The 19081-nt window shown below is 36.1% G+C and overlaps 1 protein-coding gene across 1 annotated transcript in view; it reads right to left on the bottom strand.

The window, feature by feature from the left end:
- The window catches only part of trps1 (trichorhinophalangeal syndrome I), a 147974-nt gene that overhangs the window by 118705 nt on the left and 10188 nt on the right, over nucleotides 1-19081 (bottom strand). Inside the window, 1 exon segment of the mRNA XM_038288007.1 lies at nucleotides 1505-1935. Within this exon segment, the coding sequence (XP_038143935.1) occupies nucleotides 1505-1517 (13 nt within the window). The 5' untranslated portion in view covers nucleotides 1518-1935.

Here is a 19081-nt window from a genome sequence, read left to right as displayed (position 1 = left end):
AATATTGGTAATGAACTCATGGCCCAAATATGGCAGAACACATTGGTGTTTAATGCATCTGCAGGACAGAATTAAAAACAAAACTGCTTTTAAAGTCTCTGACCCGATATTTAATATCTTCATTGAGACCAAAGTAGAAACTAAGTCAACCCATTGTGTGTGTGCACAAACTTTATGAGTAAAGCTGATTCTGAGGTGACAAGAACTGTTAAGTAACTGTTAATAATCTTCATAGAACATGTCTGGTTAATATCTTGATCCAGAAGGATGGGGGGCTAAGGAAAAAAAGTAAATGCACTAGCAGTTTTTATTCTAGCTTTAGTAATCTTATGAGGACCAGTGCCCTGAAATCAGAGAGGTAACATACACGTGTAAGAGCTCAGAGGAATTAGAAGGTGTCAGACCATTAAAAGTCCTATAGGTGAACATCAAAATCTTTGAAAAAGTATACAAAAGCACTACATAGAAACGTGGACAGGCCCATTAATCCATGACTCACAAAAATGAAGGTTTGCTATATAAGAAATAAAAAAAAAAATGTACAAAAGGATTTGCAGAAGCTGCAAATGCAACTATAATTACCATACTCCTCTCCACAAACCACTGGAGAGGAGTATGTGATCACACATACATAATAACCTCCACTGTATGCATTTGCATTTCCTGTAGTATAACAGCTTGCAAAGGTGTCAGTGCATTCTTCCCTGCATGCCTAAAAAAGTCAACAATTCAAACATGTAAGGCTGTTTAAATTAAAATAAGGTGTCCTTATATAGCAAAAAGGTTACACATTATCATCATGAAGGGCTTACAATCACCAATAATTATCAAACAGATTGAGTCTATATCACGCCACTTAACCATTACTTACATATTTGGCACTGGCCAACCAGTTGATAAAGCTATTCCCTCTAATTTTCACCGTGAGGAACTAATGAGCTCTGCTAATGGGGTTTACTGAACTGGAATGCACCAGAACAGATTTGATGGAGGAGCAGCTAATGTCTGGCTATGAGTCACTAGTTCTGCCATATAATGTCAGACTTTCTGCAACATTTCATGAATGTGATCTCTAATCTACTAAGCAGTAGAAAAACAGATTCCCCCATTATGTACAAATGTTAATACTGAAACCCAGCACATGTAACGTTTAGAGGCAATGCACAGACACTTCCTTCAAAGGTATGAGTATGACAGGTGTGTCATCGTGCTTTGCTGCTCAGCATAAAAACATAAAGCTTCATGCTGTGAACTGTCATCTAAACTCACTAGAAGGAAGCCATGCTAATCCACAAAACGATAAAGCTCTAAGAAGCAGACATGTCAATCAAAACTTAAGCTTCTTTGATATTATAGAAATATTAAAACATTTTTCCCTTTAGATTGAAAAAAAAAAAACAGAGTTTAATATATTAGTACTTTTGTATTAAAACAGAGCTTTGCATTATTTTGTAACCAGAACATTAAAAAAGACATTTGACAGTTAAAAATAAACAAGTTATACCTGCGCTGTTCATCAGGTTATGAAAGGATCATTGCCGACTCCTGGCTTTGGCTTCAGTTTTGCTCTATGAGTTCGATTCCCCCGCTCGGTCCAGTAGCACGGCTCGCCTGCAGTTCCTCTCTTACTCCAAACGGAAGCAATGAAAAGCAGACACCGGGTTTACTAGTAGCCCTCCATCTCTTTAGGTCCACCTGAGTCCTTACAGGTCCTTGATTGTCAGAGTAGAGAAGGTTAAGCTTCTTTGTCTTGTGTTTAGAAAGATCCTCTACTGGGAGACACATCAGCTACGTTTGGTCCAGAGCTGCAGTACCTCTTCTGCTTAACTACATGTCATGGTAGCTTCTGTTCAGCTCAAGTCTGGGTGACAAATGCTGCTCTGCTATCCTGTCATCTTATTATTTTAGGTCTTCAATCACAGCTGCCACCTTAACCTGGAAAGTTACAGAAAAAAAGAAAACATCTTAGTGAAAATTTGACAATGTAAAATAGAGGTTATGGCCTGTAATTTATTTCAGTGCAAACACTTAATATTAAAGCAGTCTAAGCCCAGAAACTCTATCACCTTTAGCTAATACAGAAATTTATTAGCTAAATGTGAATTTACTTAAACGTAGTTGTGTGAATGTATTGGAAATGTTCAAGCAAATACCCCAATTATAGCTCAATCAGTTCAAGTACTGAAAAGAAAAAACAGTCAGAGCATAGAGAGCGGTGCAGATAAATGATGGTGGACAAAACAAACAGCCTGTATCAACATTTAGTCGCAACTGAATCCAGCGTCTCACTTTCTCTAAAGTATTACTGACTCCATTTCAATATTGATTGCTTCATGAGTCCGAACGAGGCGGTCATTAATGAGTAATTTCCAGGGATTTCCATATCAAATTTCCAGTAGCCATGACCACTGACAATTACATTTCCTTTATTCTGTAATTCTAGCATTAAAAACACACACTCTTCTCGGCTCACCCCTTTTGTTGCCCCAACCACAAAAATCACTCCCACCCTGCCTGCTTGTACCACGGCTCTCACAGTCGTACAAGCAGTTTAAAACTAAAAACTCTTTACTCATTCTGCTTCATTTTATTGTAAGAAAACCCTGTTTTAAACCACTACCAGCTAAAGGCATGTTTTAGAGTCTCTATACTCTATTTAACGATTAATCGATTACTAAATTAGTTGATGTTTTTTTCAATAATTGATTAATCACCATCAATCCCATTAATTGTTGCAGACCGAGTAGAAAGCATAATACTCGTAAGGCAACAGCTGGTTGTGCAGCTTCAACTTACAGTCAGGGTAGAAGAACTGAGCCCAGCCGTTAAATAAAAGGAGAGCAAAAGCTTGTCACCACCGACCTAGACATATCCTGTGACGTTATGGGACGTGTGAATTGATTCATTTTTTTCTGACTGAGCTCATTTTTGCTGAGATACAGGTTTGGTTCATGCTAGAAAAAGTTACTGGTGTTGTAGAGGTTTGTTGTGCCTCAGTAAAATAAAATTGGCTGGGATCTGTTTTGTTTTTAGAAGTGCAAAATAAACATGGGTTTTATTTTCAAAAAAAGAACACTGTGAAGACTAGAGCATCGTTGAGACATAGGGGGAAAAATCTTAACAGAATGATTTTTAAAAAAAAGAACTCATTGTAAAGTGTTGCATAAAATTATAAGTTTTAAAAGTTAGCTTTTAAAGAATCAACCGTTCACCTTTAATCTGTATTTTCTTAATACATCCTGAGTTATTTGTGAACATAATCTTTGAGGCATGTTTGTCTTCTTTTATATATGGAGGTTAATCATGAAAAAGAAACTAAGGAAAAAAAACTATTTTGATGAACTCCAAAAAAATCTGTCCTTTTTTTTTTTTTACAATTATTTCTAAAATATTATTTTGTATGATTGTTTTTGGCTTTCTTGGCATCTTTTTTAGGCATTTATATTGTTTCTATCATTTTCAGAAACATATAGTATCGACTGATACTAAGACACATATTGAGATAGAAGTTTTGGTCATATTGTTCAGCCCTACTCTGGGTGTGTGTTTACAATAGTATTCTGCTGGAAGAACCAGTCTCAAGTCTTATGCTATGGCTCAAAGTTTTCTTTCAACATCCCATGATGCTGCCACAAACTTTAATTCTAGGAATAGTCTGTTGGGCTGACCTCATCTAAGTAAAGAACCTTTCTGTAACCCTTTACTGTATGCACATTTAATTATGTCTAAATAAAGAATTCTCCCACCTGAGCTGTGCAGCTCCTCTTTGCTGCTTCTTGATGAATGACAATTGTCCAGGGGGGTTCACAATTGTGCAATACTCTTTCCACTTTCAAAGTCCAAGTATTTTAACACTGTTTATATCTAACACTTGTCTGAATTTGTGATTAAATCTCCCCTAAACCTGTCTGCTGTTTTCCTTGATCTTCAGTTCAGTAAATTTACCTAACAAACTAGGGATGCACGATATAATCGGCCCCCTATCTGTATCGGCCTGTATTGGCCTTAAAACTGAATTTCGGATATCAGCCACCCCACCGATATTTAACCCGATATTTGATCAGCTTCTGAGTTTCTAAAGTCTAAAAAACAATAAAATAAAATACTACTACTTCTTCCTCAAAAACTTATTTTTTACAGACTTAAAAACTTCTAAAGACAAGGGAAAAAATATTGATACATTAAAATATCACAATATCTTCATATGCTGATACATTGCCATTTAAAAACACCATATCAATCTCTGTTACTAATGAAATATTGCTATATGTCATCGTCATGCTACGAAATCCCCCGAAAATCTACGAAATTTTGCTATATTTTTATATGTTGATATATTGACGCGGTATCGATCTATTTTACTAACAAAATCTCACAGGAATTTGCAAAATATCACGAGAGTTTGTAACAGAACGATGAAATTTCACGAGATTTCGAAAGTAAAATAGATCGATACCGCATTTTTAAAAATCAATTTGATATCAGCATATGAAAATATATTTGAGTATTATTTTTCAAAGTGTCAGAAATGGATAACAAAACTGCTATTTTCAATGACTACTTATTTTTGTCCAGATTAACATCGGTATCGGTATCGGTTATCGGCTACATGAGTTTTAAAATATCGGCATATCGGATATCGGGCAAAATCCCAATATCGTGCATCCCTATAACAAACCTCTGAGACCTTCACACAGCAGCAGCACTGGGTTTTATTCAGGGATATTGCAGGAAAGAAACCATGTATCATTTCCCTTCTGTTTCACCATTTGTGCTACTCTGGGTTGGTTTACCGCATAAAAGTAAAAAGAAAAACATTCAAATTTCTGGTTGTAAAGTGTGATAAATGTACGTGTACTCTGCAGTGTACAACATATCAACGGTGGGTTAGACAAGTTTCTAAACATACACACAGCAGAGTTAAAGAGAGTCGTCCATTGTTTGAAACTCGCTACATATGCATTATGCAACGTAGGATATGAAAGGGATGAAAATGGATAGTGTTCTCATCCCAGAATCCCCACTCAGAGGTTTACCTTTGCTCCTGACCACTTCCACATGCAGCTCTAACTTTGTTTGCACCACAAATAGAAATACACACCAGGAACGGCCTGTTTTTATATGGAAAAAAAAAAATGGAAATCTAACCATTATGATTCACATATGAAATTATGAGTCATTTTAGACTCTCCCATCCTAAAACAGTCATATTCTGTAAAAAGGATGAAAACAAAAAACATGTTTTTCTGATTAATAAAATGTCCATATATGTCCTTCCTGCTTTAATAACACACTGTACAATATTCTAAACAAATCACACATCAGCTTATAAATTCCAAATTACTGCCACAAAGGATTATATTCTGATGATTTCTCTAGGCTATAATATCCTGACTCTGAAGCAATACACACACACCAGCACACATGCTTCCTGTTGTCTCAAGTCTGACCACATAATAGTATTAGCTATTAGAGCTGCGAGAAAGTACGAATGTTTTTTTAAGCTGTGAGGGAAAGCAGAGAGAGGGAGAGAGGAAAACAGGGAAGCTACTTACTGATTAGTAGAACAACAGGAAAAGAAAGGAGAAAGAAAAGGTTGAAAGGAGTGAGCATAACTAAATATTTTTCCTTCTGGAGCTCTGACTCAGTTCAGCTCCTGCTTAGTCATTTAACTTAATCACAGTCATCCGTTGCCTCGCTGCTTTTTATTTTGCATTGTGTGCTCTCTTTATTTCTCCACAAAGACTTATCTCACTTTTTTCATCCTAAACTACTTTAACGTCGCTGCTTGTGTAACTCCAGCTTCTCTGTCTCAGTTTTCCACTTAAGCCGTCAGTCCTATCAATCCGTCGGCAGAGCTCCCTGTCATTTTTAAATGCTTCTTCTGTCTGCTTTTCCAACTGTCACTGTGGCTAAGACCCCCACCCATACCCCCCCAGAAGCCACAATCACCACCTCCTGCGCCCCCCGAGAAGACCGTGTGTGGTCCAGTCTGACTATAGAACATTACATTGTTCCAGACAGGTTGGACTGCGCCACTAGCCAGCAGACGGTGGGAGGCGGGGTGGAAGGTGGAGAGCGGGGGTTCCTAGGGAATGTTTGTTTTTCTGTTTCCAATTTGGTCCAGCCCAAGGAACTCCACACTCCGCTCCGTCTCAAACACACCATTCATGACGGCCTGACGTACATGATTACACACAAACACTCGTTCGGTGAGCCTCAGCTCGCCCACCACACACACACAGATGTGTACATGTGCACATACCCACACATGGTAAGCTACTTCGCTGCCCATGAAATGCACATACGTACATCAGCGCTGAGATTTATGCACACATGGCTTCATTCCCAATCATTTTAACCATGAAACATAAGCCCTTTAATTTATCTTTGTTCTCATCTTATATTGTTTTCTGATTTGTTATTGCTAATGCCATTTCAAATGACATGGTGGTCAAAATAATTATGCCTGCTTTTTCCTACATCTTTCCAAACACACCACGATTTTTGGGAAAATGATCATCTCTGAAAGGCCTTTTTGATGTGTTTTGCTGAGTTTTTAGATGTTATATAGACAAAGTTTAAGCTCCATGTTCCTCCAATTAAAACACAGAGGGCATATTGTTTTATACTGAACTGCTCCATCTGAAACAGATTATTTTAGCAATTTCTTTGTTTGGGATTTTCTTTATTTTCTCTGTTTATCGGGTTTACTGGAAAGGAAGGAGCATAGATCAGCTCTAAATGTTAAAAGAGATGTCTTGGCAGCACAGATGTATTTACAATAAAAGTTAATTGATGAGAGGAATCAACAGATCTTTTTTTTTTTTCATGCACCTGCTTTTGAACTACAACAGTACTCCTCATTCCTGCAATAGTTATCTTGCCAGAAGAAGGGGACAATTTTAGGTAGAGACGCACATGGAAATCAACATTCAGTTAATTCTAAATTTAACCAGTCTGAACTGAAACGAGTAGACATCTTTTTCTGCACCATACCAAATAAATCTGTTATAATAAGAACTATTTATTTATTTGAAATGCAGTTTATATTTTGAATTCTCAAAGTTCTACAGAATAAAATGGGAAAAAACTACATCAACAAAGTATTTTGTCAAGAAAGGAGGAAACCTTTGGAAAGGGCAGTTTTTACAGATGCTGATGCAAACACACTAATTCCTTTAAACCGTTTTAAAATAAAAAACCTTTTACTCATTCTGCTTCTTTTTTATTGTTATAGCAAAACCCTGTTTTACACCAACCTTTCCCTCTCGCATGAAGGAAAGATTTACCTCCACTTTTAACGCATAAAATCAAGGGCCAATCAGAGAGGAAAGTATTATGAATGCTTCCAACAAATGTGTGAATGTAATTTTGTTTAGATAAATGAATGTAACCTTGTAAGGTTGTTTTATTTATTTTTACATGCAGTGCCAAGAGTTGGAATGACTGGACTGAGGTTAAAAAAAAACATGAATTGGTTGGTGTTAGGGTGTTGTAGTTTTTTCAGTAGCAAAATCTAAAGATAATATAGAGTTAAGTTCACAAAGAACAGATAGAGAGCTCACTCTCATTTACATTGCAAAATAAATCTAAGATTAGAAAAACAATATTGCTGGTAAATCAATAGTCTAGTATAGCCTCATTTAAAATGTGACCAATGGGTCTTTAGTCAACTCTTAGGATATGCAAGTCTTTTTTCCTGCCCTTTCTCAATGTCTTTCCCCAAATTAACTATTTGCATCTAAATTCAAATGATAGATGAATAGTATTATAATATTTTACAGCTAACAGAAAGAATCTTGGTTTCCAAGTGGGGATCTGATTGTTATTTGGCTGCTGTTTAGTCTAAATCTTGTGGATTTAATCTGTTTGAAAACCAGAACGTTCTAATGCACAAAGCATGATACAATTACTCTTGCCAAGATTTTTCAAACCTTTTAAAAATGAACAGTTTTTAAGATTGGTTAAATCTTCCATCATACATGTAAACTTAATTTATCTGGGACTTTATCAGCCATTTACAACAAGGATTCAAGTTTCTCTGGCTTTTTAGAGCAAATTTATTTTGAACCTGTTGATTGCTAAGCAGTGCAGGGCTACTACAATCATAAAGCTGACAAAAAAAATCTAAATTTGGAATTTCTTTAAAAATGCAGTCAAGGAAAAACTGAACAGACCTGATCTGAAAAGTAAAATAGTTCCAATCATCCCTCCAAAGAAGGTAACACTGTGTTAAAGAGTGGATCTTTTTAAATAGCCGACTGCAGGCTGGCTACCTGATCAGGAAGCCTAATTGATTAACTATATGTGCCCATTAGACTATCAAGGTCAAAGAGGTACATTATTCTGTGATACAAGCATGTTTACTAGAAAACAAATACATTTATTGCATGTTTGTTTTACATTGTATTTATTACATTATTTCTGTTTAATTCATTTTGTTTCCCAGCAATACTAAAAACTTTGTTTTGCTTTTTAATAAAAGTAATTAGCACACATTTATACAGGTGCTGGTCATAAAATTAGAATATCATGAAAAAGTAGATTGATTTCAGTAATTCCATTTAAAAAGTGAAACTTGTATATTATATTCATACATTACATACAAACTCATATATTTCAGATGTTTATTTTGTTTAATTTTGATGATTACAAATGACAACAAATGAAAATCTCAAATTCATCATATCAGAAAATTAGAATATTGTGAAAAGGTTCAAAATTGATGGCCCCTGGTGCCACACTCTAATCAGCTAATTAACTCAAACCACCTGCAAAAGCCTTTAAATGGTCTTTCAGTCTAGTTCTATAGGCTACACAATCATGGGGAAGACTGCTGACTTGACAGTTGTCCAAAAGACGACCATCGACACCTTGCACAAGGAGGGCAAGACACAAAAGGTCATCGCTAAAGAGGCTGGCTGTTCACAGAGCTCAGTGTCCAAGCACATTAATAGAGAGGCGAAGGGAAGGAAAAGATGTGGTCGAAAAAAGTGTACAAGCAAGAGAGATAACCGCACCCTGGAGAGGATTGTGAAACAAAACCCCTTCAAAAATGTGGGGGAGATTCACAAAGAGTGGACTGCAGCTGGAGTGAGTGCTTCAAGAACCACCACACACAGACGTATGAAAGACATGGGTTTCTGCTGTCGCATTCCTTGTGTCAAGCCACTCTTGAACCACAGACAGCGTCAGAAGCGTCTAAAGAGAAACAGGACTGGACTGCTGGTGAGTGGTCCAAAGTCATGTTCTCTGATGAAAGTAAATTTTGCATTTCCTTTGGAAATCAAGGTCCCAGAGTCTGGAGGAAAAGAAGAGAGGCACTTCATCCACGTTGCTTGAAGTCCAGTGTAAAGTTTCCACAGTCAGTGATGGTTTGGGGTGCCATGTCATCTGCTGGTGTTGGTCCATTGTGTTTTCTGAGGTCCAGGGTCAACGCAGCCACATACCAGGAAGTTTTAGAGCAGTTCATGCTTCCTGCAGCTGACCAACTTTTTGGAGATGCAGATTTCATTTTCCAACAGGACTTGGCACCTGCACACAGTGCCAAAGCTACCAGTACCTGGTTGAAGGACCATGGTATCCCTGTTCTTAATTGGCCAGCAAACTCTCCTGACCTTAACCCCATAGAAAATCTATGGGGTATTGTGAAGAAGAAGATGCAATACACCAGACCCAACAATTCAGAAGAGCTAAAAGCCACTATTAGAGCAACCTGGGCTATCATAACACCTGAGCAGTGCCACAGACTGATCGACTCCCTGCCACGCCGCATTGCTGCAGTAATACAGGCCAAAGGAGGCCCAACTAAATACTGAGTGCTGTACATGCTCATACTTTTCATGTTCATACTTTTCAGTTGGCCAACATTTCTATAAATCCTTTGTTTTTATTGGTCTTCAGTAATATTCTAATTTTCTGATATGATGAATTTGAGATTTTCATTTGTTGTCATTTGTAATCATCAAAATTAAACAAAATAAACATCTGAAATATATGAGTTTGTATGTAATGTATGAATATAATATACAAGTTTCACTTTTTAAATGGAATTACTGAAATCAATCTACTTTTTCATGATATTCTAATTTTATGACCAGCACCTGTATGGTGCTATATGTACATTTAATGACAAGGTTCTCATACTATAATAATATTCTGATTTCAGTCTTTGTTTAGAGGCTCTTTTTAAACAGAGCAAAGAAAATAAATGAATAAAAAAAATAATATTTTGCATCTTATATTAACGTCTTCTGTTTTTCAATACCTCACAAAGGGGGGGAAGGATAGATGCTTTACATGCAATTCTGAAGAAGCCAACTATATGGAAATCTGCCTCAATACCTGTTCATCAAAAAGTCTGTTCATACTTACAAAACTAACCAAAACTTCCAAATTACAACTGCCTTGCCATCTTTGATATATATCTGTCCGAACAAGTGAAAACTCAATTAAAGTAATTTTCTGTCAGACAGATTGATGGAGGAGGACAACAGTGAAGGAATATGGTTTTACCTCTATAATAGAAAACACTAACGGTTCCCAGAGGAGGATATGTCAGAAAAAATGGACCCTGCTGAGAGCATTTGAAGAATAGCTGACATGAAATGCTGATGTCCATGTCAAAACCATTTATGGCTCACTGTCATGCAAAACGTGCAGAATAATTCCAATTCCTAATAGGTCTGTTTCTGTTATAAAATCAAAGTACTCTAAAACATGCATCGCGCGCTCAAACAACGCATACCACAGAGAGATATCAGCTGTTTTCATCTGACACGTGAGCAAATTGTATTTTTTGATGAAAAATAGTTTTTTTTTTTCACTGTGAAGCTTAAAAAATCTTTTTTAGACTGTGTCCTAGCTTTACGATTGATAGCAGAATTGCCTATTAGTAAACTAGGTGTCAACCTGATATTATTCTGACTAAATCAACCAAAGAAAATAACCACAGCATACACAATTTTATTTTAGGAGCATTTCTGTCAACACATCATTTTTAAAACTGGCTTTTCAATAAGCTGCCCCATCAGGTAAAAATCCACTCACAGAGATAAACAATCAATCAAATGAAAACTCCCTAATCGTGTTTGTAATGAGGAGAGAAAGCATTGTATCACTGCTCATTGCTTGAACTTGATCAACCAGATCTTTGAGCTGCTTCAGTGAAGCTGAGGGAGTGGTGTCTATTCACTGCTGCATGCCACGCCCTAAGCTTTTAAGTGTTCTGACAGTGAGACACGTGCAAGTTACAGAAACGCTCACATTTTCCCATATTATGTTTCTTCCAAGTGCCGCAAAATGCATAGTACGAGTTTGTTTGTTTTTCGGTTTGCTGTGACTACAGGAACTATTTTGGAATGCTTTCTTGTTAAAACAAAGACACGTCAACATGTCTTTTCATAATAATTTAAAAGACAATTATTTCACAAAGGGAGAGGTGTCAAGAAGAGAGAAAACTTAAGAGTTTTTGTTTTGTTTTTTTTTGAACACAAAAAAATACTAGTAAATCATAATTGGATGTATAGCTTGGTCAAGTTTGCAAAAGGCATCTTGATTTTCTTTGAGATTGTCTGGATGATATTCTCTGGACTAGTGAGACAAAAATATAACTTTTTAACCAATAACATCTGAAGTTAAAACTACACAATATTTAAAGAAAGTTGTTATACCAATAGTTATACATGCTGGTAGAGTGACAGTCTGATTCTTTAATTTAGCAAAGCTTCGGCCATCTGCTTTTGGTCATATTCTCAAGCATAATGGTGTACCTTTAAAAAGCTCGAGGCGTTCTAAGAAAAAAAAACATTTTGAGTGATTTGTCCAATTAATTTGCTGAACTTAGTTGAAATGTTGTGGCATTATGTTAAATGGAATTCCTACACCTCAATATACCCCGTATATAGGTTAATTTAAAAAATCAGCAAAGAGGAATGAGCCATGATGCGTTGATAGTTATTAAAGAAATTAATTGCAAGTTATGAAAAAAAAATCTGAAATATTCAACTGTGCCAAAATAAAATATGCTCCTTTTCACAGCACAGTGGATTCCACAGGAATATAATTCAGTCCATTTATGTACATTCAATAGTGTATATGAAACATTAACAAACTGCCAAGAACATTCCTTATGTTTCTTTCAAAAATATTCTAATATAAAAGAATAAGAAGGTTTATTATGTAAAAAAAAAAACAGGTCCATGCACCAAGCCCTGTGGTACTCCTTGGCTAATTCTGATGGGTAAGCAAGATTTTACATAAGATTTTGTGGGACAAGTCGACTTAATATTAAAATCCAAGCCTTTGTATGGTTAAAAATAAACACTTATAAAACTTTTTTCTCCTTTGCTGTTAAATATTTGCTGCTAGAAAAACTTTAAGTAGGGATTAAAAAATAAACTTGCTGTCACAGTCACTGACATGAAAAATTTTTCTTTTGAGAATGGTATTCACCAAAATAGGCTGCACACACGAGAGCATTAATCAGAGTCTAACAGTTTGGGACCCACGAAAAGGGGGGTTCTGACATCGTTGGGCAAAAGTCGCTGCTAAACTCCAGAAGAGAGTGGAAGGCAATAAGCAACTGATGGCAGCCGCTGTGGCTACTAAAGGAGACCGACTTATCAACCACAGTCAAAGGAGTAGCCACTTTTGCCTCATGAACAGTGTTAATATCCTGCCCTGATGTACGATAGCAACAGGGAACCAAAAGCTGCATAAATCAACTGTTGACTGTTGATTCTGACCTTGCGCTACACAGCTATGGCTCTCATACATCAAAAATAATGGAGAACAAACTCTGCTTCAGTGGTGGTTGTAGGCGTAATGGAAGGAACTAGTAGCTGCATAAATCAACATGTTGATTGTTGATTCTTCCTTCGCTAGTCTTTTCTGCCCCAAAAGAAAAAAAAAAAAAAAAACTGAGCACATCAAACCGCCTGCCAGACATCTCTGATGATTTTAAGGACATGTGCACACAACACTGTACACTTGTGTGTGTGTGATTGTGTGGTTTGTCAACGTCTGGGAAAGCTCAAATATTACGTCAACCAAACCAGGCACACACACACAAGTACACGTTAACACATTCAAATAGATTTATACACCTAAACAGGCTCGGTGCTTGCTGCCCAACAGACAAGTTCCACTCCTTAAGGCGAAGACGTTTCCTGCAAGAGCAAGGCCCTACGGGAAAAACGTCTGGACAAACTTCAGGTACACACACACACCTGAAGACACACACACACACACACACACACAACGGAACATTTCAAACCCACAATGTTGACATTATGCTGCGTTCCAGAGCCGTTCTATCAGCGTACCGGCCAAGGGAAGCACTATCGGGAATCCACTTTGGAGAAAGTTCTCGGGCTTTATATAAAGAAACTGGATATAAATCTATATTTAAGGCCAAATATGATCATTTTTAAGGGTGACTCACTATAGGCTTTAATGAAAGATTTCATAGCCTAAAAGCGGAGGGAATTGCTTATAGCATTCTCCAAGAAAATGTACCCAGATTTGCCTTGATTAGGGATACAGTGCATTTCTTGGTCAATTTCCCCTAATTCATAAATCAGTTCACGACTATTCTTAGCAATTCCACTGTCATCAGGAAAACAATGGCAATACAGGCAATTAGTGACAATATGCAATGCAATTATAGTTTAATACAATTAGCAAAGTGCTGATTAGAATTTATAGTTGATTTCCATATATTTCTTACTTTGACCTACTGACAGTACGTATTAGCTCATTCATTATCGTCTTAAAAACTACAATAATTCTTTTACAGCATTTGCTAATCATTTATACTACACTTTGTGTCAGCTAATAAAACCTAATTTTACTATCTCAAAATGTCAAAAAACAAAACAAGAGTAAATTTCAATTAATTCCATAAATAAGCATGATTAAAATGACTGAAACTGTGTGTAATCCGTAGAGAACATGGCTTGTTATCTCTGTGTAGATTTCTAAAACAGAAGCTAAAAGCTCAAAAAAATAAAAGAAAACCAGTTTGCTCTTTATGTTTTAGCCTTTTATCGGCAAAAACTCGTGTTTTCGTTTTTTCTTGTTCCCTCAAAGCCTGAGTGAACACAATTTCCACAAAATACCGTTTCATTTTAAATAGCTTCTTATAAATCTGTGATTTCTCTGTTGGTGAGCCTCAACAAAAAAAGTTCAGATTTCTCAGTGAAAGCATTTACCTTGAAGGGACCACTTGGTAGGAAATATTAAAAAAGTGTCCGGTGAAGACTCATCAAGCAATAATCTGCCTATTATGGTGAAAAGGATATATTTCTAAGCAACTCTAAATGCAAACTGTTTTGACTAATATAATTTTCCCACAAAAAATAATCAAAATGTATGATTTTTTTTAAGTCAGATAAAAAAACACACATACAAATTATTTGTTTGCTAACAAAACAGGTTTTCTCTTACATATCATGGGTTTGGGTTATTTTCTTTCATCATCAAAGTGATTTTCTAAAAGATTTTCTGCTGAAAGGAACTGTTAGGTGCCGTACATCACAGTGATAAACAGATAATCTACAAGATTATCTTCTCAAGTGAGTTCACACTTCGACCGATAATCTAACTTCCTCTACATTTCATGCCCTGCAGAACAAGTAACACTGCTACTTTCTCAGTATTTTTCAAGATATGCTTTATGTTTATGAAATAATTTATACCTTATCTTCTTCAGTTTAGATTAATTCCATGCAGCTTTTTAACTGCAGTGTAATTCGTTTAAAAAGCTCCAAGAATGGTTTGATCAAACCATTCATGACATAAAGCTGCTTTCAGTTGCTCGGCAGATAATTCCAATGTGAGTTTCAGCTTTACATTTTCACAAATTAATCCTGAACATGTTTGAAATAAAAACAAAACATAAGGAATGCTTCGTTCGCTTCATGCATCACACACTTTTCCTTTAGTTTCCTGCACCTCAACCATCTCAAAATGTCACTTTTCCTAATCTACTCTAAACTAAGAAAATCTGGACATCACAAACATTTATAGACAGGAAACAAAGAAGTAGATGAGAATATAAAAAGAAAGAGAAGACTCTGTAATCAGTCTCTAAATAAAAGAACAAAGACGTGTTTGTAAAGCAATAAAAAAAAAAAAAAAAGAAAAGCCCAAAAGCCATCTTGCAGAAAAAAACTCCATGCCCCCCGCTGGGCTTTTCCACCCAGAGAAACACACACACACACACACACACACACCCCTTCACATACACACGGTTAGGCCTGAGGTAAATTTAACTGTCAGCCGTAAAGTTTTCAACCATACCAAGTGATCTTTTGCCCCCTTTTCTCGCCCCACTTTCCCTCCTCCTTTTTATGCAAATCTTACTTTTGTAGCGCATCCCTCGTTCCAGTCATTATTTTCTTACTTTTTCGCGCTTCACATGATTTTCCCTAACATGTAATCCATCCTCATGTGCATCCCTGCATCTTGTTTCACCTAATTCCTTACTGTTTTCTTTTTTTTTTTTTTTTTGCAGTCCATCCGTTCCTCCATTCCTCGCAGCCGTACGTTGACCCAGAATCCCTCTGGAGGATTTTTTTTTTCTCCTACCTTCTAGGAGATGAAAAGATATCCTTTCCTCTTCTGTCTATCTGTTCATTCTTCCCCCACCGACTTCACTTCCAAACAACCCACACTCACTTCTGACTGTGGGCCTCTGACACCCACTTCGTTTCTCGCCACAAAGGTCTGAAAGACCCCCAGATGTGTGTCCCCCCCTCCAATTTCCATTTCAAAAAAAGAACCACCCCTCGTCCTCCAACATCCATCTATCCCTGCATCCACACACACACACAAAGGGAAAAATATGAAAACAGTGCTGTTAGTAACTTATTTAAAAAGCACTTTTAGATTTCCTCTGAAGAATAAAAGAATTTCACGTATCAAACCCTATAAAGAGCGCTGGGCAGTTAAGCAACTGTATTATTTAGGATAAAAAAAGACTTCCTCTTTAAGAAGTGTTCTTCAGAAAAAAATGCTGACCAAAATCTTTCATATCACACAAAAGGAAATATGCTGATGCCAGCACATTTCACAGATCTCTAAAAGTCTCTCAGATGTTGCTTGAATAGATTCTGGTGAAACCACAAACTCTAATCTAGATAAATAAGGTGTGAGGCATCTCTACAATTAAAGGTTAAACTATTTAAAGTAATTGGACCTAATGTGAGTTTGGAGTTCTGATAAACATTCATCGAAAAGGAAATATCTGCAGATTATCGTCTTAAGTGGGTTACTTTTGGAACATTAAAAAAATAAATAAAAATTAATAAAGTGAGCCTACTTAATCAGATAAGTATGGCATACTTAAAACTATCATGATGTATAGTTAATAAAGGAAATAATAAAATAATCAAGCAGTAAATCTGAGCTTTTGTTTTCAGATTTATTAGAAATGGGAAAAGCAATAGTATCTAGGTGTTACTTTATTGTATGTCTCATACCATGTCTGTTGGTTGTGCTTTTCTTTTTGCATCTCTTTGCAGGTGATGAAGCAGACTGAAATGTCTTATCATTATCTCCCTTCTATCTCCTCTTTCTTTCATCTTTTCTCCTTTTTTCTGTTTTTCCTCTTCTGTTCTACTTACATTGCAGTGCCCATATAATTAGTAAAACTCCCTGCATAATTATAATAAAACAATTTATATGCATGAAACAAGCGGAACACTATGGCCATAGCCCTACTGCTCCACTTGTGAAAGTAAAATCTGTTGGGCTCTTTTTGGCATCAAGACAATTATTCTTATTGCCACATTGCCAGACAGGAAACTGTAAAAAAAAAAATTACTATTTTTCTTAAAACTATTATAGGCAACAGGTTTATACTGTAAATTAGGAATAATCCTTAAAAGTCGGAACTAGATAAAGTTGGTAAAATTGATATCTGACAGATGTTTACAAAAATCTGACAAGTAAATCTATAAATGCTATTCATATTGCTTCCTCCTAAATTGAAATGTATTGATCTTACATTGGAGAAATTTACCTCTTCATTTAACCCATCCCCTTGGGGAGCAGTGGGCTGCCATCGTGCGGCGCCCGGGGAGCAATTAGGGGTTAAGGGTCTTGCTCAGAGACCCAGTCTGTGGAGGTGGGGCTCGAACCCAGGACCTCAGGATGCCAAGATATATGCCCTGTCCAGTAGGCCACCACTCCCCTAATCAGTTGAAGGTTTTAAACCAAAACTACTGAAACTTGATAAAGACAAAGAAGATGAAAGGAAAAAGGCTTAAAACAATTTTTTTGTTTATTTATATTTGCCATAACTGTCATCCAGTATGAAGTAGATTTCCTTTACTTATGTTACTTGTTTGTTTTTATTAGTTTTCCAAAGATTTATTTAGAAAATCAGTGTTTTTCCAAAATAAAATGTTATTTCAATAAAGAAATCTCAAAACAAGCCTAATTAAAAGCAATCTCTATAATCATAGAGGTTTTGTAATAAATAAAGATAAAAACGTTCAAGCATTAGGCCTCATGAAAGAGAAAATTTAAATAAGATAATTTATAAGTTAAAACAAAACTGTTTTGGTTAAGTGCTAGAGCTTGTGCAACATCAATTTCTATCCAAAAAAAATGTTTTTGCTTTTTTCGTTTAAACTACACAGCACTAATATCCACAGCAGTAAGTCAAATGACAGCAGTTTAACGCACATAGAAGTCTAACAGAAAATGAGTCCAGGCCCTTTTAAATTTTGTGCGGTTTGAAGTGAAGCCCTGAGGGCATCAGCTCAAACCATCTTCAGGGTGGCCGCCTCCAAAGCCGCTGCTGCTGAATTATCTTCCAGAATAAAAAAAAAACAAAAACTAAGCCATCCTAGTGTCATCCTGCAGGGCACAGGTGAATATCCCTGGTGCTTATGCATTTGGGTAAAGTTGTCTTGCTGACTTCTTCAGATTCAGGCAATAATGTCAGGCCCGACCACAGCCATCTTAAAAAGGTGTCATATCTCTGTGGGCTTTCTTCTTTTTATTCCTCCTGGTCAGCGAGCAGTCAGCCACAGCTGCACGGATAATGCAAACAACAGCCCAGACTGGCTATTTGTGAACAGATTTTTACAAAGCACAACAATGAAATCACATAAAAATGTATAATAAAGACAATGGCAGTTTCTATAAGGAGAAAAAAATAGCCTAAATCATAGAATCAATTTGGTGGAGCACAATAAAGCAACAGAGGAAACCACACTTTGTCAGAGCCATGCATGCACAGACTGAGGACAAAGACTACTTTGAAAAGTTACTCAGCCACCAGATGTTCCAGCCTGATCCCAGACTACAATACTAATAGGGCTACAGCTACAGATGTGTGTGAGCATGTGTGTGTGTCTGTGTGAGCAGCCCCCCGTTTAAAAGAGCAACAAAAAATGTGTCCCTTTCCAAAAGAAATATGGTCCTGATTAAACAGCTTCAGCATTTTCAAAAATCCTGTGCCTTGCAAAACATTTTAAAACGAACAAATTCCAACAAATACACATTAAATGCACCATTTTTATAATTTGAAGCCAAAGTTGTTGAATGATTATTTTTAGCTTTAAACTACGGATACAGATTTAGTTAATTTTTTAATTCTTTTTCAGACTAAATAAAGGAAAATTCAAATTACAAAACAGTAAAAGAAATGTCAAAAAAAAAATACATTACTGGGGGAAGAAGGTCTCTTTCCTTCACTACGATGCAATAAATATTACTTTCCAGATTTTCTTACGCAGATAATTGTGCAAATAACTTAAAACCGATAACAAACTGATATCATCTTATAGCAACTTAAAAGGTGCACGACATCAAAAGCTATATATGTTTTCTACAGGATTATAAACATAAAGATGTTAAAATAACTGAATCTATGTCTAATATTGTAGATAAGTAAATTTAGGTACGGTGCCATATAAACCATCGCAAAATAACTCTTATCAAAGCCAAATCCCACTCTTTTATAATATTTATGGTATTATTTTAAACAGAACAGAATTTTTTTAATATAATACTTTAGTTTTAAATTTTAATATTTCAAAGCAACTGATATGTCGTCATTGTA

The sequence above is a fragment of the Cyprinodon tularosa genome, unplaced genomic scaffold (genome assembly GCF_016077235.1).
Source record: "Cyprinodon tularosa strain WSP-4 unplaced genomic scaffold, ASM1607723v1 ctg247, whole genome shotgun sequence".
Classification (NCBI taxonomy): Eukaryota; Metazoa; Chordata; class Actinopteri; order Cyprinodontiformes; family Cyprinodontidae; genus Cyprinodon; species Cyprinodon tularosa.
The sequence above is the reverse complement of the archived record's forward strand: the minus strand, read 5'-3'. Positions and strand labels throughout refer to the sequence as shown.